General features: G+C 38.3%; 1 protein-coding gene across 3 annotated transcripts in view; it reads right to left on the bottom strand.

The window, feature by feature from the left end:
* The window catches only part of TTC7B (tetratricopeptide repeat domain 7B), a gene marked incomplete at both ends in the record, with an annotated part of 151,145 nt that overhangs the window by 16,323 nt on the left and 112,133 nt on the right, over positions 1–22,689 (bottom strand). For all 3 annotated transcript variants that reach the window (XM_082000320.1, XM_082000321.1, XM_082000322.1), the window contains 2 exons: positions 15,341–15,543; positions 20,814–20,954. In XM_082000320.1, coding sequence (XP_081856446.1) covers positions 15,341–15,543; positions 20,814–20,954 — 344 coding nt within the window. The remainder of the gene's footprint in view (positions 1–15,340; positions 15,544–20,813; positions 20,955–22,689) is intronic.

Below are 22,689 nucleotides of genomic sequence, written 5' to 3'. Positions count from 1 at the left end.
AATTAAAGGTATTAAACTGCCCTCTCTTGTCTACCTCCCACTAATCACAGAGTGGGAGCACAGAGTTACGGTTTGTCACGTCTTACCAAGCTGATCTCCTTTCCCAGAGGATATTACCCCTCTCCAGGAAAAAGGTGGCCTGAGAAGTCTTACTCAAAACTGTATTTATTGCATATAATGGTAATTATATGACCACACGAACAACATAACAGCAAAAGAAAATTTATGACATTAGTTCTCCAAATCCGACTCACGCTACACATGAGTAAATATGCAAGAGTTATATATGTGCTCACCAATTCATGTTAGGGGCTATAATGCCCTCCAACTTCCCTCAGGGACATAAAATGAGACTTTGCTCTTTTTCTTTCAAACCCAGGCAGGAGTCTGATTTGTAGGACAGGAGGATGCATCAAAGCATAGACCTGAACAGAACATCTGAGAAAAACTAACGATCCATTATAATGAAAGCAGCAATCCTTTTTCCTTCAGAGCTCTATATCCACAGACTTCATATTTAGTGCTGGTTTGAAGTTAGCTTTTCTTGAATTTTGAATTTTCTAGTGAGTAATAACATAAGATAAAAAACAAAGATCTATGGAATTAGTTTACCTTTATTATCTATAAAAGTACATTACTATAAAACAGTGCTATGTTTAACTGAGCTCTCAAAACCAGATCAAAAAGGAATCACAGAAACAAAGTCTTGATGCCAAAGATACTTCTGAAACACTCTGCTATCCAAACAGCCATCTCCTTCACCAACCATCTCAGCTACAATGACTTAGGAAATATTACATTCATTGAGCAAATCCAAGACAACATTAACAAAATCTTCCAGAAAGGAAAATAGTTGGGGGAAAGAGAGATGTAGGTAACCAAATTGATAGAGACATGTAGGTAAATGAACTGCTTTATTATTTAAAAGTATTAAAAGTTCTGTGGTGAATTTGAGACAAGGGCCTCTTCTTACTTGGCTGAGCTGAAATGGCTATCAAGGAGCTGACACATACCCCTTCACTTAAACTGCATGCAAAGCAGTAACTATCAGAAAGATAATTTTCACTGATAAATAATAGAGCTGGTTTAATCATCTACATTTTAATAGGAGGTCCATCAGTGACAGAACACTACATTTAAATATCATAAGGGAAAACCCTCCTAAAGTCTGCCAATGACTTGCAAGTCAAAACCCACAAAAAAAAAAATCCCTCAGGCTCCCTTCAGCAGGCAGTGGGAATACCGATGCTGCTGCCCTAACAGGATTGACTGATATGCTGGAGATCCCTGTGGGGAAAATTATTTTCTCCAGAGTGCAAATGCACTGGAAAGAGTAAGCACAGGAATTAAATGTGAGTCCCATGAATGTGAGAAATCAGGAAGCTTGTATCATATTTATAGCTAGGTAAATCGCAGCACCTATGCCTCAGTTTCACCATTTCTTGACAGGGAATAAATAATACATACTTCAGGGCATTGACCATTCAAAGTTGTTACAAAAACATTGCCATCCCTGAAGAGCACCTCTGAATTTCATTTTTTCCACTTATTTGTATTTTGGGGAATGAGAAGAGCAGGCATGTTCTAGAGTGAACTTGAATGTTGTTTTAAATGCCAAAATGTAATTGTGGTTCAATGGTTAGAAGCAAAACCAACAGATAATCTCCATTGTCCAGCAATAGGAAGGGTTTGTCATTGTCCCACTGTGCACTGTGCAGCCCCACCTTGAGTACTGTGTGCAGTTTTGGGCACCTCAATATAAGAAGGACATCAAACGACATTCTGATTTCAGCTGGAATAGAGTTAATTTTCTTCACAGCAGCTAGTGTGAGGCTATGTTTTTGATCTGGGATGAGAAAATATTGATAATGTGCTGATGTTTTCAGTTGTTGCTAAGCAGTCAAGGACCGTCCAGCTTTTCATGCTGCCCTGCCAGCGAGCAGGCTGGGGGTGCACGGGAGGGGACAGAGCTGGGACAGCTGACCCAGGCTGGCCCAAGGCATATTCCACACCATATGACATTATGCTCAGCATATAAAGCTGGGGCAAAAAAGAAGGAAGTGGGAGGGGAGACATTTGGAGTTGTGGCATTTGTCTTCCCAAGTAACCATCACACGTGATGCAGCCCTGCTTTCCTGGAGATGGCTGAACACCTGCCTGCCCATGGGCAGTGGTGAATGAATTCCTTGTTTTGCTTTGTTTGCGTGCGCGGCTTTTGCTTTACCTATTAAACTGTCTTTATCTCAACCCATGAGTTTTCTCACTTTTACTCTTCCAATTTTCTTCCCCATCCCGCTGTGGGGGAGTGAGTGAGCAGCTGTGTGGGGCTTAGTTGCCAGCTGGGGTTAAACCACGACAAACTATTAGAGTGTGTCCAGAGGAGGGTGACGAAGACGGTGAAAGCTCTTGAGAGCAAGACTTTTGAGAAGTGGCTGAGGTCACGGTTTGTTCAGCTTGGAAAAGAGAAGGCTGAGGGGTGCCCTCATTGCAGACTACACCCTCCTAAAGGGGGGCAGTGGAGGGAGAGGTGCTGATCTCCTCTCTCTGGTGACCAGCGATAGGACATGAGGAAATGGAATGAAGCTGCGTCAGGAAAGTTCAGACTGGACATGAGAAAAAGATTCTTCACTGAGAGGTTGGTCGGTCACTGGAACATGCTCCCCGGGGAAGTGGTGATGGCACCAAGCCTGTCAGAGTTCAAGGAGTGTCTGAACAACGCTCTTGTCATATGGTTTAGTCATATGGTTTAGTTTTAGGTACTCGAGTGAGGAGCAGGGAGTTGGACTTTATGATCCTTATAGGTCCCCTCCGTCTTGAGCTATTCTATGATTATAACCTTTTTTAAATATCTAGACTTTAGATTTAGAAAAAGAGTAGAAGAGATTTCAGTCATTGTCTTATGATCTGCCATACCAATTGTCTTAGTTACTATACTACCTGCAGCTGCTCAACTTAGCTGGTTATATTTTTATTCCTCTAAACTTGCTCAGATGCTTAAATATTAATGCTTAAAAATATAAAGAGCTGAAACTAAAAATACAGCTATGTGACCATATATCAAATACCGCATTCAAGATTTAAATCAGCTATTGGTTCAACAATGTAAAAATTTATAGTGAGTAGGTAAAAAAAAGACTATAACTAATGGTATTTTTTTCAAATGCCAAGAGCTGTTTCCAAAGTGTTTTAACAAAATGTACAGACTAAATTCATACATATGTGATTAACTATTGAAACTAAAAACCTCTTACTTTTTTTCTCTCTATAAAATCCATGCATATTAATATCAGAATTAAAAAGGTGCAGATCAACAGTGCACTGCTGATTGAAAAAGTGATGAAAACCCAAAACAGCTTTCTGTTTTCAAGTTTAGCATTACTAAGTCTCACTCATGATGTATTTTTCCACTCATCAGTTTAGCAAAGTAGCTTACCATGAGAGAAGTGCCATTAAAAGCATTAACAACTCTAAATCTGCATTCATGTCATGTGGAGTGAAGTTGGATTATACACACAGTGTATATAGCATGTTTACTTGCAGACGGCAGAGTACTAGATATAGGTGTACCCAGTGCCCTGGGTTAAACATGGTCAGCTTACTACGGCTTCAGTGAGCCTGCAGTGTTGACCAGACTTTTCAATCATTACCTAATTAAGTTAACACAAATTGAAACTCAGACAGTTGTTTCACAATGCCAAACACAGAGCATCAACACCAGTTTACCAAGATACTGGCTTGTAACTTTAGTGTTGATCTTAATATTATATCACATCATAGAAACAGCATGAAAAGATCCTTTTGCTCAGCAGAAAATCAGATTAAAAAGGCAGCCAGACTTTCAAAGTAAAAGTAAAGGAATTTTCTTTTCCAAGTCAACGTAAAACCAAAAACCAGAGAGATCCAGGTAATCAAGTTGGGAGAACTGGATTATTTCCATCCTCGAAAAGGACAGCAAAGAAAAATAAAAGAAATTAGCTAGCAAGTTAATAGTGGAAGCATTTTTACTACCAAAGAGTAGTACACTGTTTGTATTTCAGAAAGAAAATAATTATTTCAGTTTTCTTAAATTACATACAAGGCCTTAGAACAAGTGTTGAAGAAAGGAATGGTTAGCAGTACGGTAATAGGGAAAAGTGGAATAAAACACAGTATGTGTTTATCACTGGTGAGACACTAAGGTCGCCTGTACAGTATTTGATTAGAATAACTGGGGGAGAAGAGGAGGGGGGGAAGTTGTAGAATTAATTAGTCTGGATTTTAGTAAGTTTTAATATAGCTGGACATAGGAAAACAAATCAAGAATATAAAAATGAGTTAAGAACTAGTTTCCACTAGTCCATCCATCTAATAGGGATGGATGGTGGTAAGCAGACTTCAAGGTTTGGCCTCAGGCCAAATTTATTTAATTTAATTTATTGTCTTAGTACGTAGGTATCAAGACTGCCAATGAGATTTGATTGCAATAAAATTGTAGTACAGAAGCAGATTAGCCAAAGGCTTTTAGTAAAGAGCTCCTGCAGTCGACAGCTTTGGCCACAATGGTTTTACTTAAAAGACCATTCTCATCTCCTATTCCCTACTCCAGTTACAGAAGACAGCAGTCAGTTTTATTCAGAGAAAACACTGGCCTTTTTTAGCGAGATGCAGTACACAAAGTGGCCAAGCAGCAAGTCTCCTCTCCCCTACTGAGAAATTAAGAGATGGCAGCTTTCTGAAGAACAGTAGCTGCACATAACTTCATTCACACCATTTGTTGCTACCCATTTAAAAATATACTCTAATATGAAGAATAATGGGAAAATAACCATTAAACCTTAGAAAGGAACACAGTTTTTGGAGTCGGACAAAACACACTTCAGATTTTCCAGTGAGTTAAAGCTCACTGAAGGAATTGCTTTCTCTGTTAGTTTGATCATCCAGAAAAATGTCCTTGGCACTGGCTTGGCACTTATCCTTAAAAGCCAGTTCTTTAACTCGATCTAAAACCAGTTAGCTACTGGAAAATACAGTCTATGTTTAAAGAAAACTAATCTTGCAGAAATTATATTATGCTCTTCATACATAGTAAGTTGGTTGAATCCTTCCAAAGTGCAAGGCTCAACTCATCTTTAAACTGTAGACTCATGAGCAGGGCAAGGACTGCTAAGTACAATACTGGCTTAGCAGGAAAGTAAAGCTCCAGTAAATGGAAAAGAGGTCTTCAAATAAAATTTAAAATGAGATGAGTTGGAGAGATAGAGAGACAAAAAGACTGTTCCAGACTGGGGATTTGCAGAAAAACCTCTGTACCAGAGTAGACAACTTATCCGGGGAATGCAGGCATTTGACATAACCCTGGCAAAAGCAAACATTAAAATCATTTCCTGAGGGACAGTTCCTTCCAAATCTCTAGTTTTGTATTAAGGCAGGCCACTTTCTGCTTGATGAGGATAAGATAAAGCACGATTTTTAAGAACAAGTTGTTTATAGTTCCTAGTCCAAAAGAAAGTAATCATAATTCATTAGGTAACTTCTGGCCCTCTCAAGAGCAGTCTGTTGTCTTGGGAAACGGCTTATGCCAGAGCAAGTCAAGCTCCCCTGTCATATGTGCAAAGGAAAAAGCAAAAGGTAATTTCATCAGCACACTAGAAATGCACCTGAGAACTGCAAGAGATTTATAGCAAAATAGGTGCACTGGTAACTCCTGTGTAACTTTATAATAATACGTTATTCTAAGAGAAACTGCTAAAGAGCTAGGTCTCGGACACTGGATTACAGCGATGCAAGCATCCCACACATTTACTAACAACCATAACCAAAGCACATAGAATGGTTTGTCTCATTCAGATTGCTCTTGATGGTAGCATTTAGTCATATTTCACGAGTATACAAAGTTATGCAGTACAGGGGAAGGGAAGACGACAATATGTGCACATAACTTCACATCTCAAAAGTTTTCCTGTATTTAATGAGTTCTCACCTACAGAATTTTACAACAGATCCTTTCTCAGGAAAAGGAAAACAAAATCTCTCTTATTCATTTAAAGTTGAAGATGGATGCTCTCTCCGTCCTTTTTCATGTTCTTTATATTTACCCCAAAATAAATCCTTAAAAATATTTCTTTATTAATTATATGAAATTCAATTATAAATGATTAGATGCCAGATGTTGCCTACAAGCAAAACCCTTAGAGACTTCAAGCAAGAGAGCCAGGCATACCAGGTGCCACATAGCTTTGATTGCTGTGTAAGTCCTCAGCTCCAGCTATAAAATAATACTTTAATAAATTCAATGAGCACAAAAATGCCCAGGGAAGCAAAATAATCATAATTAGCCCAGTGCATACTTCAGCAGAATGATCTAATTTTAAAAGTGTTTTGCAAAGCAATTCTCATATTGAAAGGCAATTACACAGAGCAAAATAAGAACTGTGTTTTTCAGATCCATGCTAAAAAGCACCAGCAAGTATCCATGAAAAGGGATGTAAGAGACTAAAGCAGATAGCTGGGAACAGCACATATTTTCAATTTCTTCCAGGCCTCCTCTCATTTCCATTTCATTCTTTTTTTTAAACAAGGAGAACTTAAATATGAAGAGCAACTATTAGCACTTTTTGACATGAGGCCTCCTGGGCATATCCTGAATTGCTGGGACTCAGACTACTGATATTTGCTGATGATACCAAACTGAGTGGGGAAGCAGACACCTCGGAAGGGAGTGCCACTCTTCCAGCCTATCCAGGTCTTCCTGCAGAGTGGGCCAGCAAGAACCTTACGAAGTTCAACAAGGACAAATGTAAGGTCTTGCACTTGGGAAATCATAATCCAGGAGTGCAGCACAAGCTGGGATCTACCTGGCTGAGAAGCAGCTCTGTGGAAAGGGACCTGGGCGTCCTGGTGGACAAGCAGCTCAATATGAGTGAACAGTGTGCTGCTGAGGCAAAGCAAGCCAATAAGATGCTGGGCTGCATCAACAAGTGCATCACCAGCAGAGATAAAGAAGTCATTAGACCACTCTACTCAGTGCTTGTCAAGCCACACCTGGAATGCTGTGTTCAGTTTTGGTCCTCACTATACAAAAAAGATGTGGACATGCTGGAGAGGGCCCAGAGAGGGGCCACAAAGATGATCAAAGAACTGGGAAGCCTGCCATATGAGGGAAGGCTGAGAGAACTGGGTTTGTCCAGCCTTGAGAAAAGAAGGCTTAGGGAAGACTTTATCACCATGTCCCAGTATTTAAAGGGTGGCTACAAAGAAAATTGAGACTCCCTTTTTATAAGGAGTCACATGGAAAAGATATGGGGTAATGGGTAGAAGTTACTCCAGGGAGATTCTGATCGGACACAAGAGGAAAGTTTTTCACAATGAGAACAATCAGCTCCAGGGAAGTGGTGGATTCCCCAACATTGGACACTTAAGATTCAGCTGGACAGGGTGCTGGGCCAAGAAAGGTTGAACCAGATGATCCTTGAGGTCCCTTCCAACCTGGTATTCTATGATGACCGATTCTATGATTTTCATTCTGTTACATTAGTCTTGCTTGTTAGTATTTTTCCACTAGTAAAAACTGAATGTTTTTTTCCCCCTTCAGCCTCTTTTAGGTGGCCAGTTACCCAGCAAAAGGCATGGAGGAAACGGCAAAGGCTACTTTGGATAGCAACAAAACCCAAGTGACAATGACTTTAATGTGGTCAGCCCTTCAGATGGTAAAATGCATAAGGAGACGGAAGGACTCGGGAAAGACTTTTAATTTAATTAGGAACTACGCTTTCTAACACCTACAAAATAAGCCTGAAAAAGTAAATTTTTCATTATGCTGTGATCAGATGCTTTTACAATCTTGCTGGTCTGTTCATCATCTCTACTTAATACTATGAAACAAGGAGATACTTCCCATGTAAACAACTGTAAAGAGTCATAAATATTTTGTGTTCTTTGAATAATATTAGACACATACTTGTCTATAGAAGCCTCAGTGCAGATCATTAAAGTATACTTGAACCTCCCGTGAAAAAACCATCGAGAGAGCCAGAAGCCCAAAAACTTAATTTGTGAAGACCCCAACTGAGGCTCTTCTGCTGCATTGTTTTGCTACTGACACCTTTGAACGGACATTCCCCGACCATACTGCATAAGCAGGCTGCATGAGGAGCACGACTGGAAATATTTTGGAATCAACTGACCATTCCTGAAGTTGCACTGTATCTGCATGCTTTAAAAACAAACAAACAAATAACAAACATTAAAAAGCTCAAGCATTAAAAAACCCCAGCCAAATCATTACCTCTATCTACAAAGCTTGTCTTGCCTGCATTCCTAGAATCACAGGATGGCTCAGGTAGGAAGCAACCTCTGGAGACCGTCTACATCCGAACTCAAAGTAGAGTCACCTAGAGTGGGTTGCCAAGGGCTGTGTCCCGTCAGATTTTTAATGTCTCCAGGGATGCGAGACTCCACAACCTCTCTGGGCAAGTGGATGTATCTTACATGTGTATCTGAAATACTGCTACCATTATGCAAATGGTATGTGATCATACTCTTGTTTGCCAGCTCTTTGCCTGTCAGTTAGAAATGGAGAACGTAGGGCAGGGAATGCCTCCTCAGATGCTCTGTTACGATGACTAGCAAAATCAAAGCCCTGATCCAGGTGGGCCATTGTGATCTTTGGATTTTATTCCTTGAACTTGAAATTATAATTGGTTGCTACCTACCAAATTATGTATTTAATCCATACCTGCTGTATGTGAAATGAATTGATAATAGCTCAGTTTTGATAATAGGACCCGGTTCAAACACTTGATGCTATAAAACATGAATCAAAGCTTGAGATGAACACTATTTTGAAAATTGAAAATAAAGATTCTTAAAATCTTCAAAGAAAAGAGAAGAAACTTTGGAGTAATACTGCACACTGTAGACTGACCTGTTGCAAAAGTGAATTGTGATGTGTTCTCTGATGGGTGGAATTTTATCAGTTCCACACAATACAATAAAAACACTCAAATGATTCGTGACCTATCAAATAAAGAGGAGTAACTAGCCAAAGCATCCCTTCTTTCTGCCAGCATCTACCACTAGTTAATTTTCCATTTTTTAAAATGGGAACAAATAGAAATGATAAAATGGTTTCTGGCAAGCTGAGCCTGAGTTGATAAACTGTGGAAAAATCTATCACACAGATAACACGAAAACAGACAAAAATAGAAAATTAAAGCTGAGCATACCAGGAAGAAAATCACTACATTAAAAAAAAAAGAAAGAAAGAAAGAAAAAAACACTTTTTAATTTAGAGAGAAACTATCTTTCAAAGAGTAACCTCAGGAAAGTTAATTAAAAAAATAGACCTAAAAACACTTCAGAAAAAGTTACAGAAAGCTGTCTTAACCACTGCTACAAGATTCCCAATAAATACTACACCCCAATGGTTTAGATTCTCCATCTTACTCCAGTTCCCTTCAATGCAACAACTGCATACTGCACAAAATCAGATTACTTTAGCATCTTCAGATATTCACAGATTGTCTAAACCAAACAACTAATTTAAGACAAGTCACAGTATTCCTCTTGTAATGGCTGTCAGCCGAGGACAGCACAGACAGGTTGAAACCCGTTGAAGAGTCCTTACAGAGTTCACTCAGGTGGTGCAAAGCATCCAAGAGTGGAGGTATTTTCTTGTTGAAAGATCTGTTCCTGCTACAGCTGCTTTAAGCCATTTGGAGTAAATACAGGGAAATGCGAAAAGAAAGTCTTTCATGAAGCAGGACCTTTATTTCATCAGCCCTGAGATACCACTTTCAGGACAACAGTTCTCAGGGGATCAGCACAGACAGTCCTGCCTGTGTAAATGGGAGCTCACTGCTTCAAGTGATGAACAAAATTAGTGCAGTAAATTCCCATAGTCACTTTCTGTTTCCAAAAGAGCAACTAAATTCTACTTTAAATTCAAATTTGTAGTAATGATTGTTGTCAAATACTGAACAAAAATAGATCTACGCTAAGAAAGTACTATAAAACTCAAATAAAGCATCCAGGAATTAAGAAATTCTACTGATCTTCCTCCAGTGGTAATCTTTGAATCGTTATGAAATTATTAACTGCTGCCATTGAGCTCAATAACACTAAAAATAAAAGGCAATAACTTTGAAACAACCAGGGAAAAAACAAACTTTCTTGTATATTCACCTTGATTCACACTTTGTTATATTTCAAAAGCTATGAATATGCAAGTTGATGGTATGTACTTTTTATTGCAATAAGCACCAACGTTTTTCTGTTGTAAGGCTAAAATGGGAAATAATATTGTCAAGGCCTGTGAGTGCCACATGACAGGTGAAGAATTTAAAGTGTATTGAAATGGTCCTTGAGTCACTTGAACTCAGTGGGAGTGTTCCAGGTTAAAATACAAGTAGAACTGCCACTGTTTTCTCAGAGCGCAGAACGTGACTACTTGAAATACTTAGATGTGACAGTGGTCAAATCACAGTAAAATGCCTTCTGTAAGGAGCAGTGAGTTTTTGGCTGAACGTATGTTTTGCTTTCTATATTTTCTATGAAATAACCTTGAAGTTTCTGAAGGGCAAACTCACAATATTTTGCTAACAAATCTAACAAAATCAATTACTATTATTTCTCCATTCTTCTTCAACCACCGTGTTCATAAGGATGCACTTAGAGAGCGACTCAAATGAGCACTGAGGTTTGGCATTAGCATTTACCTCTGTGGTAATCAGTTACAACACAAAGCATCCACAAGAACCAGCATAAGGTGCTCAGGACAAGCCTATGTGGCCTAAACCAACAATTTTTACAGTATAGCGGCCTGACAATGAAAATCAAATGAGTTACTGAATGTTCCCCAGATGAGGTCCTTGTTGTGAAAGGAAGAATAAATAGTAGAGAATATTGCCTCACTGAAGGAAAAAAGTTAGTTTGGGTGACAGTGTTTAGTGTTTCTCTTCTTTAACTCCCCTGACCCCTTCAAATAGGCTCTGCACTCACATTTCTAAAGTCTTCTCTGCTTTTTCTTTCTTTCAGTCAGCTCAACATCCTTGACAGGCTCATAAGCATACACTACCGTACGTAGTGCAAAGCTTCTTTCTGGCAAAGTGTCTTTGGGTTGAAAAAAACACACGTAAGAAGTCAATGTAGTTAGAAATAAATAACAAGACATTTATAACTGAGAAGTAAAGCGCACGTAGTTACTCTAAGTCTTAAAAGATCTGACTTAGTTCTTCATAATTATAAGAAACTTTAACAGATATCTAACAGTGTGGAGTGGGGAATGTAATTCTTCAAGATAATGCTTTTGAAAACTGATTTCTACATTAGTAATTTTGGATAAGTAATTTCTGCTTTTCTGTTTTAGTCTTCCACTCTTAGAAGCTAAGCTACTAATAGGATCAACTGGCAAGTCCTATGATGAATTACTTAATACTAAAAAAATACTAGATTCTTCTAGGATTATAATGATATACAGATGCTGGAAAACCTATTTCATGTCAAAGCTACATTTAGCTAAGAAATTTTCAGCCTGAGAGAGAATACACAGATTCGTTTCCTGGACAATGGGTTGAAATATTCATTGCCATTTCAGGCATTACTGAATGATGGCCTGTTTCAGGACTTTTCAGACGTCAGCAGTAAGGGCTACTTTCCACAACAGCACTCTGACTGCAGGAGATAAAAGACTGTTTATTCTTTTTTTTCACAGGGGAGGAAAACAATGACAAAAGCAGGAAGGCAGCACTAATGCAGAAATCTGGAGGTGATGATAAAGGGCAGGGAGAATGGAGAAAGTTGTTCAAATAAATCCATTCTGGCCAAAATCGGGCAGGTGACAACCAAGTATATATGACATTCAATTGAACTACAAATCATCATTTTTCAATCTGGTCATTAAAGAAAATTCTAAATTTCATTGGGTGTGAGCAATTTGAAATACAGAACACAAACTGAAGTATTTCAAACCTTCAGAACACAATTTTGCATCGTTTGCATTATACAACCCTTAAAAACAAAAAAGGACCCTGCATTTGTTCAAAAGCATTGCTGCTGCGCTCTGCGAAGTACACTTAGTGGGTACTGACATGCTCCTGCTTCACTCTTGACGTCTTGTGAGCAGTTAGAGCTAGCCAAATAGCAAGCTGGTACAACCCCTGGCTCAGAGGAAATTTCAGTTAGTGACAAATGGTCAAAAGTAGTACCTGAGAATAAGGCAGATCTTAAAATAAGAATTGCTTAGCAGAATACAATGAATGAATGTATGGATATAAAAATTAACTGTATGAGGAATAATTTAGTTGCACAAGCAAATTACGATAATTTTAACACCATTGCTCTTTGGAAGAACTAGTGTTGTTTCTAGTTTCATCTGATTTAGTTAAAAAAACCCCAACATTTTAGAAGGGGCTGAAATAGCAGTGAGCATGAACACAAAACACACTGCCCGCTGCAGCCAGGTCTCTGTTCGAATATCTTGCATCTCGGGTAACGTAACAGTATAATCCAACCAGTTCCATTTCCCAAGAAGTTTAATTAAGCAGAACACAGCTAAACAAATCATCATTTATTCTTGGATCAAGCCCCCGCCATTTGGTGTCACGCTGTCTTAGGTATTTCATTACTTGGGCAAATACAGCAAGGGTTAAGCTATCCCTCCAAACCCTCCTGTTTATCATTATCATTTTGTTGGTGAACAGATCTCTCCCATCACTCTTGACTGCTCCAATTTTCACATCATTGCCAAGTGCTCCTGGTTTTCATTTTAGTACATCTTTAAAACAGGAGTAAATCAGTGAAGACCTTCGAGACAGCATAATTAATAATAATTTGTTTCTTTAGAAATTCGTAATTCTAGACAAATATAGTCTTTTAACACATCATACCAGCCAAAAAAAGGTAAGTGCATTCAGATAATATATTAGCCTTTTGCAAAGAGCATGTCTTCATGGTTACATTAACAGAATATGGAGTCTACACTTCAGACAAATGCATGAGTCTTTATGCAGAATAACTCCAGAGCACAGGGTATGCCACAACTCACAGGAGGAAGCACACCAATTCTCAGGCCACAAGACTAAACTTTCTAGTCTTTCTTCACACGTTTCTTCACTAACTGAGATTAATAAGGTTGTTTCTGCATAGAAACAGTAGATCGTATTCAGGAATAAGTACTTAAAGAGAGTTATGGCCAAAAAGTTGCACTGAAAAATAGTAAAGCTGCTAAGTTTAATTTTTCATCCTTCTTTACCAGAGTTATGTATTATCATTAAAAGGGTGGATTATAAAAGAAAAAATCTTGCCTATTCCCAGTAAACCATTCTTGTTCATACAAATACAAACAAACGTTTTATTTAGTTTTTATATTTCTCTGGACAACTACACATAATATCTTGAATCAAAGATCCACATTTCTAAACCACTAGCATCAGGAAATTTTACCAAGTTTCACATGTCACTCATTCTAAAATTTGAATTAAAAGAAAAAAAAAATACTTCAAAACTGATTTCAGGTTTAACTGTTTAAAGTAATTTTACTTGGAGAGGCAGGGCTGGATATGTATGCTACATGCTAGAACTTGTGCCATCCTTCAGACTTACTTTCTTTTTGTTGCATTTTATACATAAAGTTATTATGATCTATACTTGGTATTTTCCCCAAAAAAGAAATTCACCAGAGCTTATTAAATAAATCGAAGCTCCAAGGTAATTGTTATGTTGAAACAGTAGCATTTTACATTGCTTTCTAAGCATTGCTAGAAAGCCATATCAAATAATTTTAAAATATCAAATTAATCACAGAAAACAAGGTATTTTTTCACAGAACTGTGGTTCATAAACTGACTGTCAGCTTAGAATTATGAATATAAATATTACAAGTTAATGTTTCTGGTGTTGTTATAGAGGCTGGTACCCCCACAGTGCTGTTGCTATAGCTCCCCTGCCACTGAGATCATATCTCTTTATAATAAGTAGGTAAATATACACAAAGTGTTGCGATGTACAGATATCCATCTATACACATGGGCAAGAGTAGACACTGCAAACTTCCTCCTCAAAATACTTTTTGCAATAGTCAAAAGGCTACAGAATTCTGTACTTTTTCCCCACATGGAATTACACAGACAAGTATTTTTATAGAACATATCATTAATATTTGCATTTAAGCAGCATAAATCTCTCAGCATCTATTCAAAAAAACACCTTAGTACAGAAAATATCTAGAGCAATAGAGAAAGCTGTTAAAAATGGAATTTTTAATTATAGGAATGCTTAAAAAGAACTGACCAATCTAATGAAATGAATAGTTTTCCTCCAGTTTGCACTCAAACTAAAATGCTCATGAAAAGGGAACCCAGATCGGAAGCACAATATTTTTCATCACACATGCCTCTTACAGCAGCTAATTTCTCAGTCATTCTGAAGAGCAATGTGTGTTTACAGACTATTTATTCAAGGATAGATTCAGTGGGGGGACAAAAAGATACCCAGAAAAAAATAAGCTTTCATTTTCATTGAGCTGTAGTACTTAGGCTGACTGCCTGCTTCTTCAGAAAATGGAACTTTTTGGCATTTATCAGTAGATTCAAACATCTTGAAACGCTGAAAAGGTGAAACAAAAAACTTTCCCTGTGCTGCCTCCCTATCTGATCTTTTGTCTTATATGTTCCCCTCAGGGATGCACAAGAAATTTCTCTGAATAATTCATAAGCACCTAGGCAGAAACCAGCTTCTACTTCTGAACAAAAAGATTGGGTAAGAAGTTGATTGTCAGCTGTCCCACTCTGCTCTATCTGGAAGAAAACTGGATTTAAAAAAGTAATTTTTTCTAACATAGTAAGCACAGAATATATATACATATGTATATATAAGTATATAAATAAACATGTGTTTATGATGGGGAAGGCACCTTTGTACTTTGAAGTTACACATTCCTTTGAGGACAAGACTGATTCTCTATCTTTCAAAAATTCCAGAAATTGCATAGCATGAAGGCAATCTATCAACATGTAGGATAGCAGAATGACTGGTCTTTCCTCTAGACTACAGTACCCAACTCTTACTATGAGCCACCTTTATTTCCCAACAGCACTGAATATTAGGCAGATGCAAATGACTTGACTACAAATGTAGTCTCTGTTAGGACTGAAATAGTCTTACTGGCTGCAGTTCCTTTTTATGTCCCAACACACACAGAAGAGAGAATAAAAAGCCTGAAAAGACTGTTTTCAAACCTATTTTGCTAATAAGAATATAGATCCAAACCTCATAAGCTATGGGTTACCCACACCAAGTTAAGATTTCACAATACAGTATCATAAGCTGACACAAAAGCACTTATGAACGTGGACTCAAGACTTACCAGCCTCTGCATGCTTTTCACGTGGGTAGGACTAATAGATAAGGCCTCTTCATACCAGCGTTTGGCTTCATCGATGTTTCCACGAAGTTCAGCCACCTGACCTCTCATGTAGAGAACATAGTGCGACATCGGAAAGAGATTAGCTGCTTCCTGGGTACACGCTGTGGCCTCAGCAGGCTTCCCAATTCCTATGTAGACTTCAGCTGTGGAAGGAATTTGAGAACCAATGAATGATTCCTGCTTTATCATACCATGACTAGATGTTGTCACATGTAACTATTTTCTAGGCAAAGGCTATTTTCCTAAAAAAATGTTGCATCTTAAGAGAAATTATTACATAAATTATTTTAAATTAATTATTCTTTTAGGAAAGTTGCTTTTCTAAATGTAATAGGAGTTTGAACCTCTAAGTGGCTGTTTTAAACACCAGAAAACTCTTTATAGTTTGTTACTTTTAACTGAAGTCTGGGATTTTTTCAATTTAGTTTTATTTTTAAGATGTGAGCATGCCAGTATTCCAGTACTATTTAAGAACAGAAAATCCAACACAGAACAGCACACAGAGATCCTTACAGCAGGTAAGAGAACACAACTAATTACAGTGTTTTCTGAATTTTACATGTCAGCTGTTCAGGAAGCGGTAGCAATTGCTCCAGCTACCGATAAGTAAATGGCAAGCCTTGTTCTAGGTTTCCTACCTCCAGAGCAATTTAAAAGAAAAGTCATGTTATTTGATATGAAAAGTTTCCTGGTTAAATTCGCAGGACTTGTGAAATGCTTAATCAGTATTCTGATTTGACAAAATTTGTTCATATTTCCAAGCATTTTATCTAAGATATCCTCCAGAAGCTAAGAACATTTAACTCCGTAGCTTTAAACAAACACACAAAAAAGCAGTTATATTTAATTTTATATAAATCACTCCTGATGAAAGCAGTTGAGTAGCCTGACACACACTTGTCTAGATCAGATTGACCATAAAGGAAAAAAAAAGGTTCATTCAGTAAGTGATTAACAACTAACAGTAGAAGAAGTATTTGCCTTCAATACCTCTTATGACACCCTTCAACACTGCTATTTCACTAACCTGCTGGACTACCTTAATCTCTTGCTGTAAGAGTGGGAGAAGCGACAAATAAACAGATACTAAATGCAAGAATGAAATACTAAAGGTTCTGGGTTATCTCTTTCTTTTATGTTGGAACAGACCCTAGAAAAATTGAGTGTCAAAGTAGTTGGATAATTGCATTCTGTTGTATCACACTGTACAAGAGTCTATAGATTAAGATTTAAATCAAAATGCTCCATCAAAACAGCAAAGTGATCTATCGCTGTTCAAGACATGCTTCTCACTGTACAGTACAGGCCACCAGCTTGGTTTAAAGGCTGTCAGATCAGGATCTCGCACTACAGTGGTTGGTTTGAGGTTATTCCTAAAACTGTGAATAGGACTGATGTTTAAGGAGCTTTCTTCTGAGAAATATATTTTTAGAAACTAATGAAATGCTTTTTGATGGAAAAATGTCTCAGCCACATGAAGAACTAACACATGAAATTGCAGATCCAGCAACACTTTTTTTTTCCCCTAACCCTAAAAGAACCACCTCACCTAGTCAGAGATAGTACTATATAACTAAAGAATAGCAAACCTGGAAGACAATGAAGGGACAAAATTTTGAAATAAAAATCTTAATTTGTGAGAGATTAAATCTTTCTAGAATTTTACTTTTACTAACTGTACAATCCAAAGGCCAAATTGTAGCCATAATTTAAGAGCTGGACATAGAGCATAAAATGTGAGAGGTTTTTGGTTTTTATTTAAAAGCTAAAATATTTTGGAAAAGCTGTGGGTACTTCATTCTCGAGTGCTTTTCTAAGAGCTACGTGGTCAATATTACTATGTGAGAAACAAGATTTTAGTGAGCATAAAATACACTACATTATTTAAGTGCTAACCATTTGAGCTCTCCTGGTTTTATTGTCTCTTCTCCAGCATCAGGCTTGAAACATTGTTTTAAATACACACTCCCAAGTTGCCCAGTGAAAAGACAGTTATGAAAAATATATTTTACATGGACTGTAAAATGTAGTAAGTAATAGCTATAATTATTAGCAAATAATATGCAGAAACTAAAAATTACTTAAGTAGGTGACTATCTGCTATCACAATAATTCTAGACTGAAAAATAAGCAGAGATTGGCTAATTTAACAGACTGCAGTTGAAATTCTATATTCCTTGAGGGGAAACGAGTATGGTAACAATGGCTTTTAACACTAGCCAATAGAGGCTGCGATACTGCTTATAAATTAGTCTTACATTACTGTAAGAGGTACAAAATCTTGCTGTCCTGCTTACTAACTATAGCAGAGAAACTTGACACCTATTAACAGACCTTCCTAAAAGTATTAAATTTAAACAAAATAGTTCCTTTATGTTTAACTTTATCATAGTTATTTTAAAAATAACTTCTCCTTTTCTCTCGCAGCAGTTATGCCACCCCAACAGAATATTCAGTGGACTTTTTGAAAAACTATGAAAGAATGAATAGAAAGTTGAACTTGTGGCTAAGTGTTAGGCATGAAAGTTTATTCAAGAAATTTCTGAAATTGAAGGAGAGCTGTTCTTTCTGAGATAATGACTTCAAACTGAATAAAAATGTTAAAAAACAACATGGCAAATTCAAATAAATCAGTTGTGGAAAACCAACAAGTGCCAGCAGACTTTGTAGGAAAATCTCAGAGAGGAGCAGCATTTTGAAGAGAAACCAAGTGCCAAGTTCAATGTGCTCTTCTCAATGTGTCCACCTAGAGAACACCAAGTATGCCCTCTGGCTCAAACCCTTCCAACGCTCACACTTGCATTTTTTTGAGAAATCAATCTATTTTCCAATCAAGCTGCACAGCAATATTGAGCTCAGCCTTGATGAATTTCTCAAAGGACCATCACAGCCATTGATCATCTAGGGACAGGCCTGGTTTTTAATAGTGAGTTACTGGAGAATGTACTAATTGCAGAAGTCGTTTTGTTTCATGTTTAAAATAAGCCTGACTTTCCATCTTTACACTGTATGCCCAGAAATGAAAGGTTGAAACAGTCCATTAATAAACACAAGATGAAAAATTAAAAGCCAGTTACTGTGCGCAAAATCAACTTCTTTGGACTAAGTGCCATGCTCATTTGCACTAATGACAGCTGGAATGACACTGTGTATCGGTAAGAACAAGCATTTTCTCTTTTTCACATCACATATACTAGTTTGGGTAAATATATTCCACTAAGTTTTGCATGTATTAGAACTTATTTACATAACTTTTCCATGTGTCTATAATACAACAGGAAGAATAATTATAAATGTTTTTATTTTAAGATTTAAAGCTTCTTAAAGATTTCCCCCCCACTCCCACCCCCCCAAAGTAAAACACCACACAACCATACAGGGAGTCAAACAGTTAAATGTGGCACGAGTCTCAAAAAGGAAGCAATTTCCCAATGGTAAATCTTCACTTTTATTTAAAGAACATGCGTTGTAAGTATTGCGTTAAGTAATTTTATCACTGTTTTGTATGCAAGTAACCCATATATACTGGTGACGATACCTTCCAGAGTATCTGCTTTGTATTGTGCTTCTGGGAGAAAATTTTATTCTGAATGTTCCTACAGTAAAAAGCTTTTCTCAAGGCTCAGGGCATTTACTGTAGCAGGACAAGTAGCTGAATAGCAGGATACCTAAACACTCTGAAATGCAGTACAGATCACCAGCCTGAAGTATCAAGAACAGGATCATTCCAAAGCGGAGGGAAAGAAGACTTCAGGTTGCAGTACCTTCTCTAAAGGCAGATAGAAGCCCTCCTTTCATCTCTTTTTTTTTTTTTCTTTCATTGGTCCCCCCATACACAAAGAGTCAGAGCACTCTTTATACTTTTTTGTGTCCTTCCCCTGGACCTTTAACACTTCAGTCCATTATTCAACCCAACTCTCTCCTACTTCCCACCCATACTTCCTCCTGCTGGGAATCAAGAATATGGCCTGCAGACCATGCTTGCCAAGATAGATATTTCTAAGAGTGGAAAGTGGACTGTGCAGCAGACTGCAGCAGCAGACCACCAACGTGGATGCAAACCTAAGTTGTGAACTAAAAAGGAATCAGCAAAGAGTGTCCAGACCCTTTCTTTGTGGGCAAAACAGTAACAGTCACTTGCATGGACTGCATAAGCAGCAACAGGACATGACCAACAAAAACTAAAAAACAGAAAATAAGCTGTGGAACAAGCTGTCACAGAAGGCTGAGAAATTATCAGCATTATAGATGCTGAGAGTTACTGTAGAAGGCCATCTGAGATGGTTTCTAAATATTTAAAATCAGCGATGTCAGGAAGCAGTGCAGGTGACTACGCTAGGCCCTGGTGGACCTTGCCTTCTTTTCTCTGTGTTGCTTTTGAGGAGTCCTTCCACTCCCAAGAGTGATCAATAATAGTGATCTCCGTCATTGCTCTTTCCTTCCGATCTTTTAGGCTTTTTCTCTAAAACATTAATTAATAACTGGGAGCCATTGCCCTGTAGTAACTTTCACACAATAAAACTGTTAATGCAAAATAGGTAAAGTAAAACACTAAGAAATACAGCACTGTTTTGTTGAATGTAAACAGGAAGAAAAAAAATAATTACATCACTGAAAAATGCTCAAGTCTGAGAGCAGACCAAAGCAGAACAATTGCTGATGGATTTCTTTCTGATGCACGTATCAATAAAAACAATTGCACGGTATACATTTTTAACTGTGTAAAAATACACTGGATGATAATTTTCTGGTTAAAATTTTATATAACAGCTACTTGTGATATTCCATTTAGCTTGAGGCTTGAAGAAGCAGCATAACAATACTAAATCCACTCAAGATTACTTCTACATTTAGAAAAACAATCCTGGGTCTTTCACATTAATGAAGCTAAAAGGAAGAGAACTGAATGAGAGCTCATTATCACAGCTGCAAGGGACAGGTTGCTCAATAGTACTATTACCCTTTTTTTCCACATATGCAGAGTTACTTATTTTCAATGATAAAGCTTTTCTAGTTGCAGGAACTCTATTCAATAATCTTACAAACATCTTTTTCCAACCCATGGAATTAGGGCATCTAAATTTCCAAATACTAAGATACTCAAGGTACTTAAGAAACTAAATTCTTCACAGATAAGGGTGAGAGTATTGTCTTTGTTCTACAGAAGATACGATTCCACTGATAACAGCTGCATTATAAAACTACTGCCTTGTCTTACATAAATGATCTTACATATGAACAACTCTAATGTGCTTTTTATTTCTTGACTTGCTTCAGTGCCACACACACACACCTGGAAAAGAGTTTGATCTGATAAGTGATAACAGATTCTGAATGAAACCAATAGATTTTTGCAAGTCCTTAGGCTAGCAAGAAAGGGGAGGGGAAAGAAAGAATTTCACTTTCACAGTACCTGCATGAAGCCATATTTGAGCCAGAGTCATCCAAGGGTGCAGGGGACCTTGTTTAGGGGCACTGCTTTGCAGAGATGAAGCAACCTCAGACAGTGCTTGCTCCACTCTGGAAGCTGCTATTGATGTGGCATGGACTGAACCTGCAGAAGTAATAAAAAAAAATTACCATCAAAGAAAGAATGAAGGCCATACACATTGCACAAAACATTTAACCGTAACCCTTTTCATAACTCCTCTAGATTTAATTTACATGTACCATCTTGGAAAAGTCTTTTTAAATGTCAGGTTAATTTTCCTTGTTGTGAAAGCTTTTATACTGGTCTGAAAGACTTCATAAAAAACACACTGAACTGTACCTGACACATTTTTGGGTTGCTACTATGAATACGCTCTATTAAACTCGACACCTCCTTTCTGGCAATGTATGATCCAAAAAAAGGTTTTTGATAGTATCGTACACTGTAACCTTCAGGTTGCTGCATGCACTTTGATGTAAGTAATTGCTATGGCTTTCCATAGAGTGCAATTAGAGGCCTATTTTAAGACTAATAACAGTACGAAAAAGAAGAACTAAAATATACAAGATGATCACAACATACCCCATCACAAATACACAATTAAACTGCACTGAATGTAAACCTTAGCTAATCAAGAAGGCTGAGTTAAAATGCCTTGTGGCAAAAAGTCATGAAGAAACATTCCCAAAGCAAAATATGTAAAGGGTAACTTTCTTAAAATGAAGCATTTACAAGTGAGATTGGAATCTCACTGGCAAGTGCTACTCTTTCCAAAGTACTAGAAATGAAAAAGCTATAACTACAGAATATCTAATGGCAACTGTACTATGGATAGACAATTTCTGACAGCGTATTTAGTCATGATTATTTTTTTTTAAATCAAGACCATGAATATTTTAAGCTACACTCCTTCTTGTCATCTGTATTGGGTTTGTGTGGTAAGGTTTTGGTAGCGGTGGGGGTTGCAGGGGTGGCTTCTGCAAGAAGTTGCTAGAAGCTTCCCCTGTGTCCAATACTGACCCGCCGCTGGCCGAGGCCAAGCCAATCAGCAACGGTGGTGGCACCTCTGGGATAACATATTTAAAATGGGGCCAAAACCCCCGTGTGTGGCATTTGCAGCCAGAGAGAAGAGTGAGAATATGTGAAAACAGCCCTGCAGACCCCAGCCCAGAGCAGCAGGAGGGGCAGGAGGGGCTCCAGGCGCTGGAGCAGACGTTCCCCGGAAGTCCCTGGGGAAGCCCATGGTGAGGCCGGCTGTGCCCCTGCGGCCATGGAGCTCCACGGGGGAGCAGGTCTCCACCTGCACCCGGGGAGGGCCCCACGCCGGAGCAGGGGGATGCACCCAAAGGAGGCTGTGACCTCGTGGGAACCCTGCACTGGAGCAGGCTCCTGGCAGGGCCTGTGGAGAGAGAAGCCCATGGTGGAGCAGGGTTGCTGGCAGGACTTGTGACCCTGTGGAGGGACCCAGGCTGGAGCAGTTTGTGAATAACTACAGCCCATGGGAAGGACTCATGTTGGAGAAGTTTGTGGAGGCCTATCTCCTGTGGGAGGGACCCCAGGCTGGAGCAGGGGCAGAGTGTGAGGAGTCCTCCCTCTGAGGAGGAAGGAGCGGCAGAGACAACGTGTGATGAACTGACCACAACCCCCATCCCCATCCCCTTGCACTGCTGGGAGGGGAGGTAGAGAAATCAGGAGTGACACTGAGACCAGGAAGAACGGACAGGTGAGGGAAAGGTGTTTTAAGGTTTGGTTTTATTTCTCATTATCCCACTCTGATTTTGACTGGCAATAAATTATACTAATTTCCCCAAGTTGAGTCTGTTTTGCCGATGATGGTAACTGATGAGTGATCTCTCTC

This window comes from Phaethon aethereus, assembly GCF_964289735.1.
Source record: "Phaethon aethereus genome assembly, chromosome: 5".
Lineage (NCBI taxonomy): Eukaryota > Metazoa > Chordata > Aves > Phaethontiformes > Phaethontidae > Phaethon > Phaethon aethereus.
This window is presented reverse-complemented; position numbering and strand designations above follow the sequence as displayed.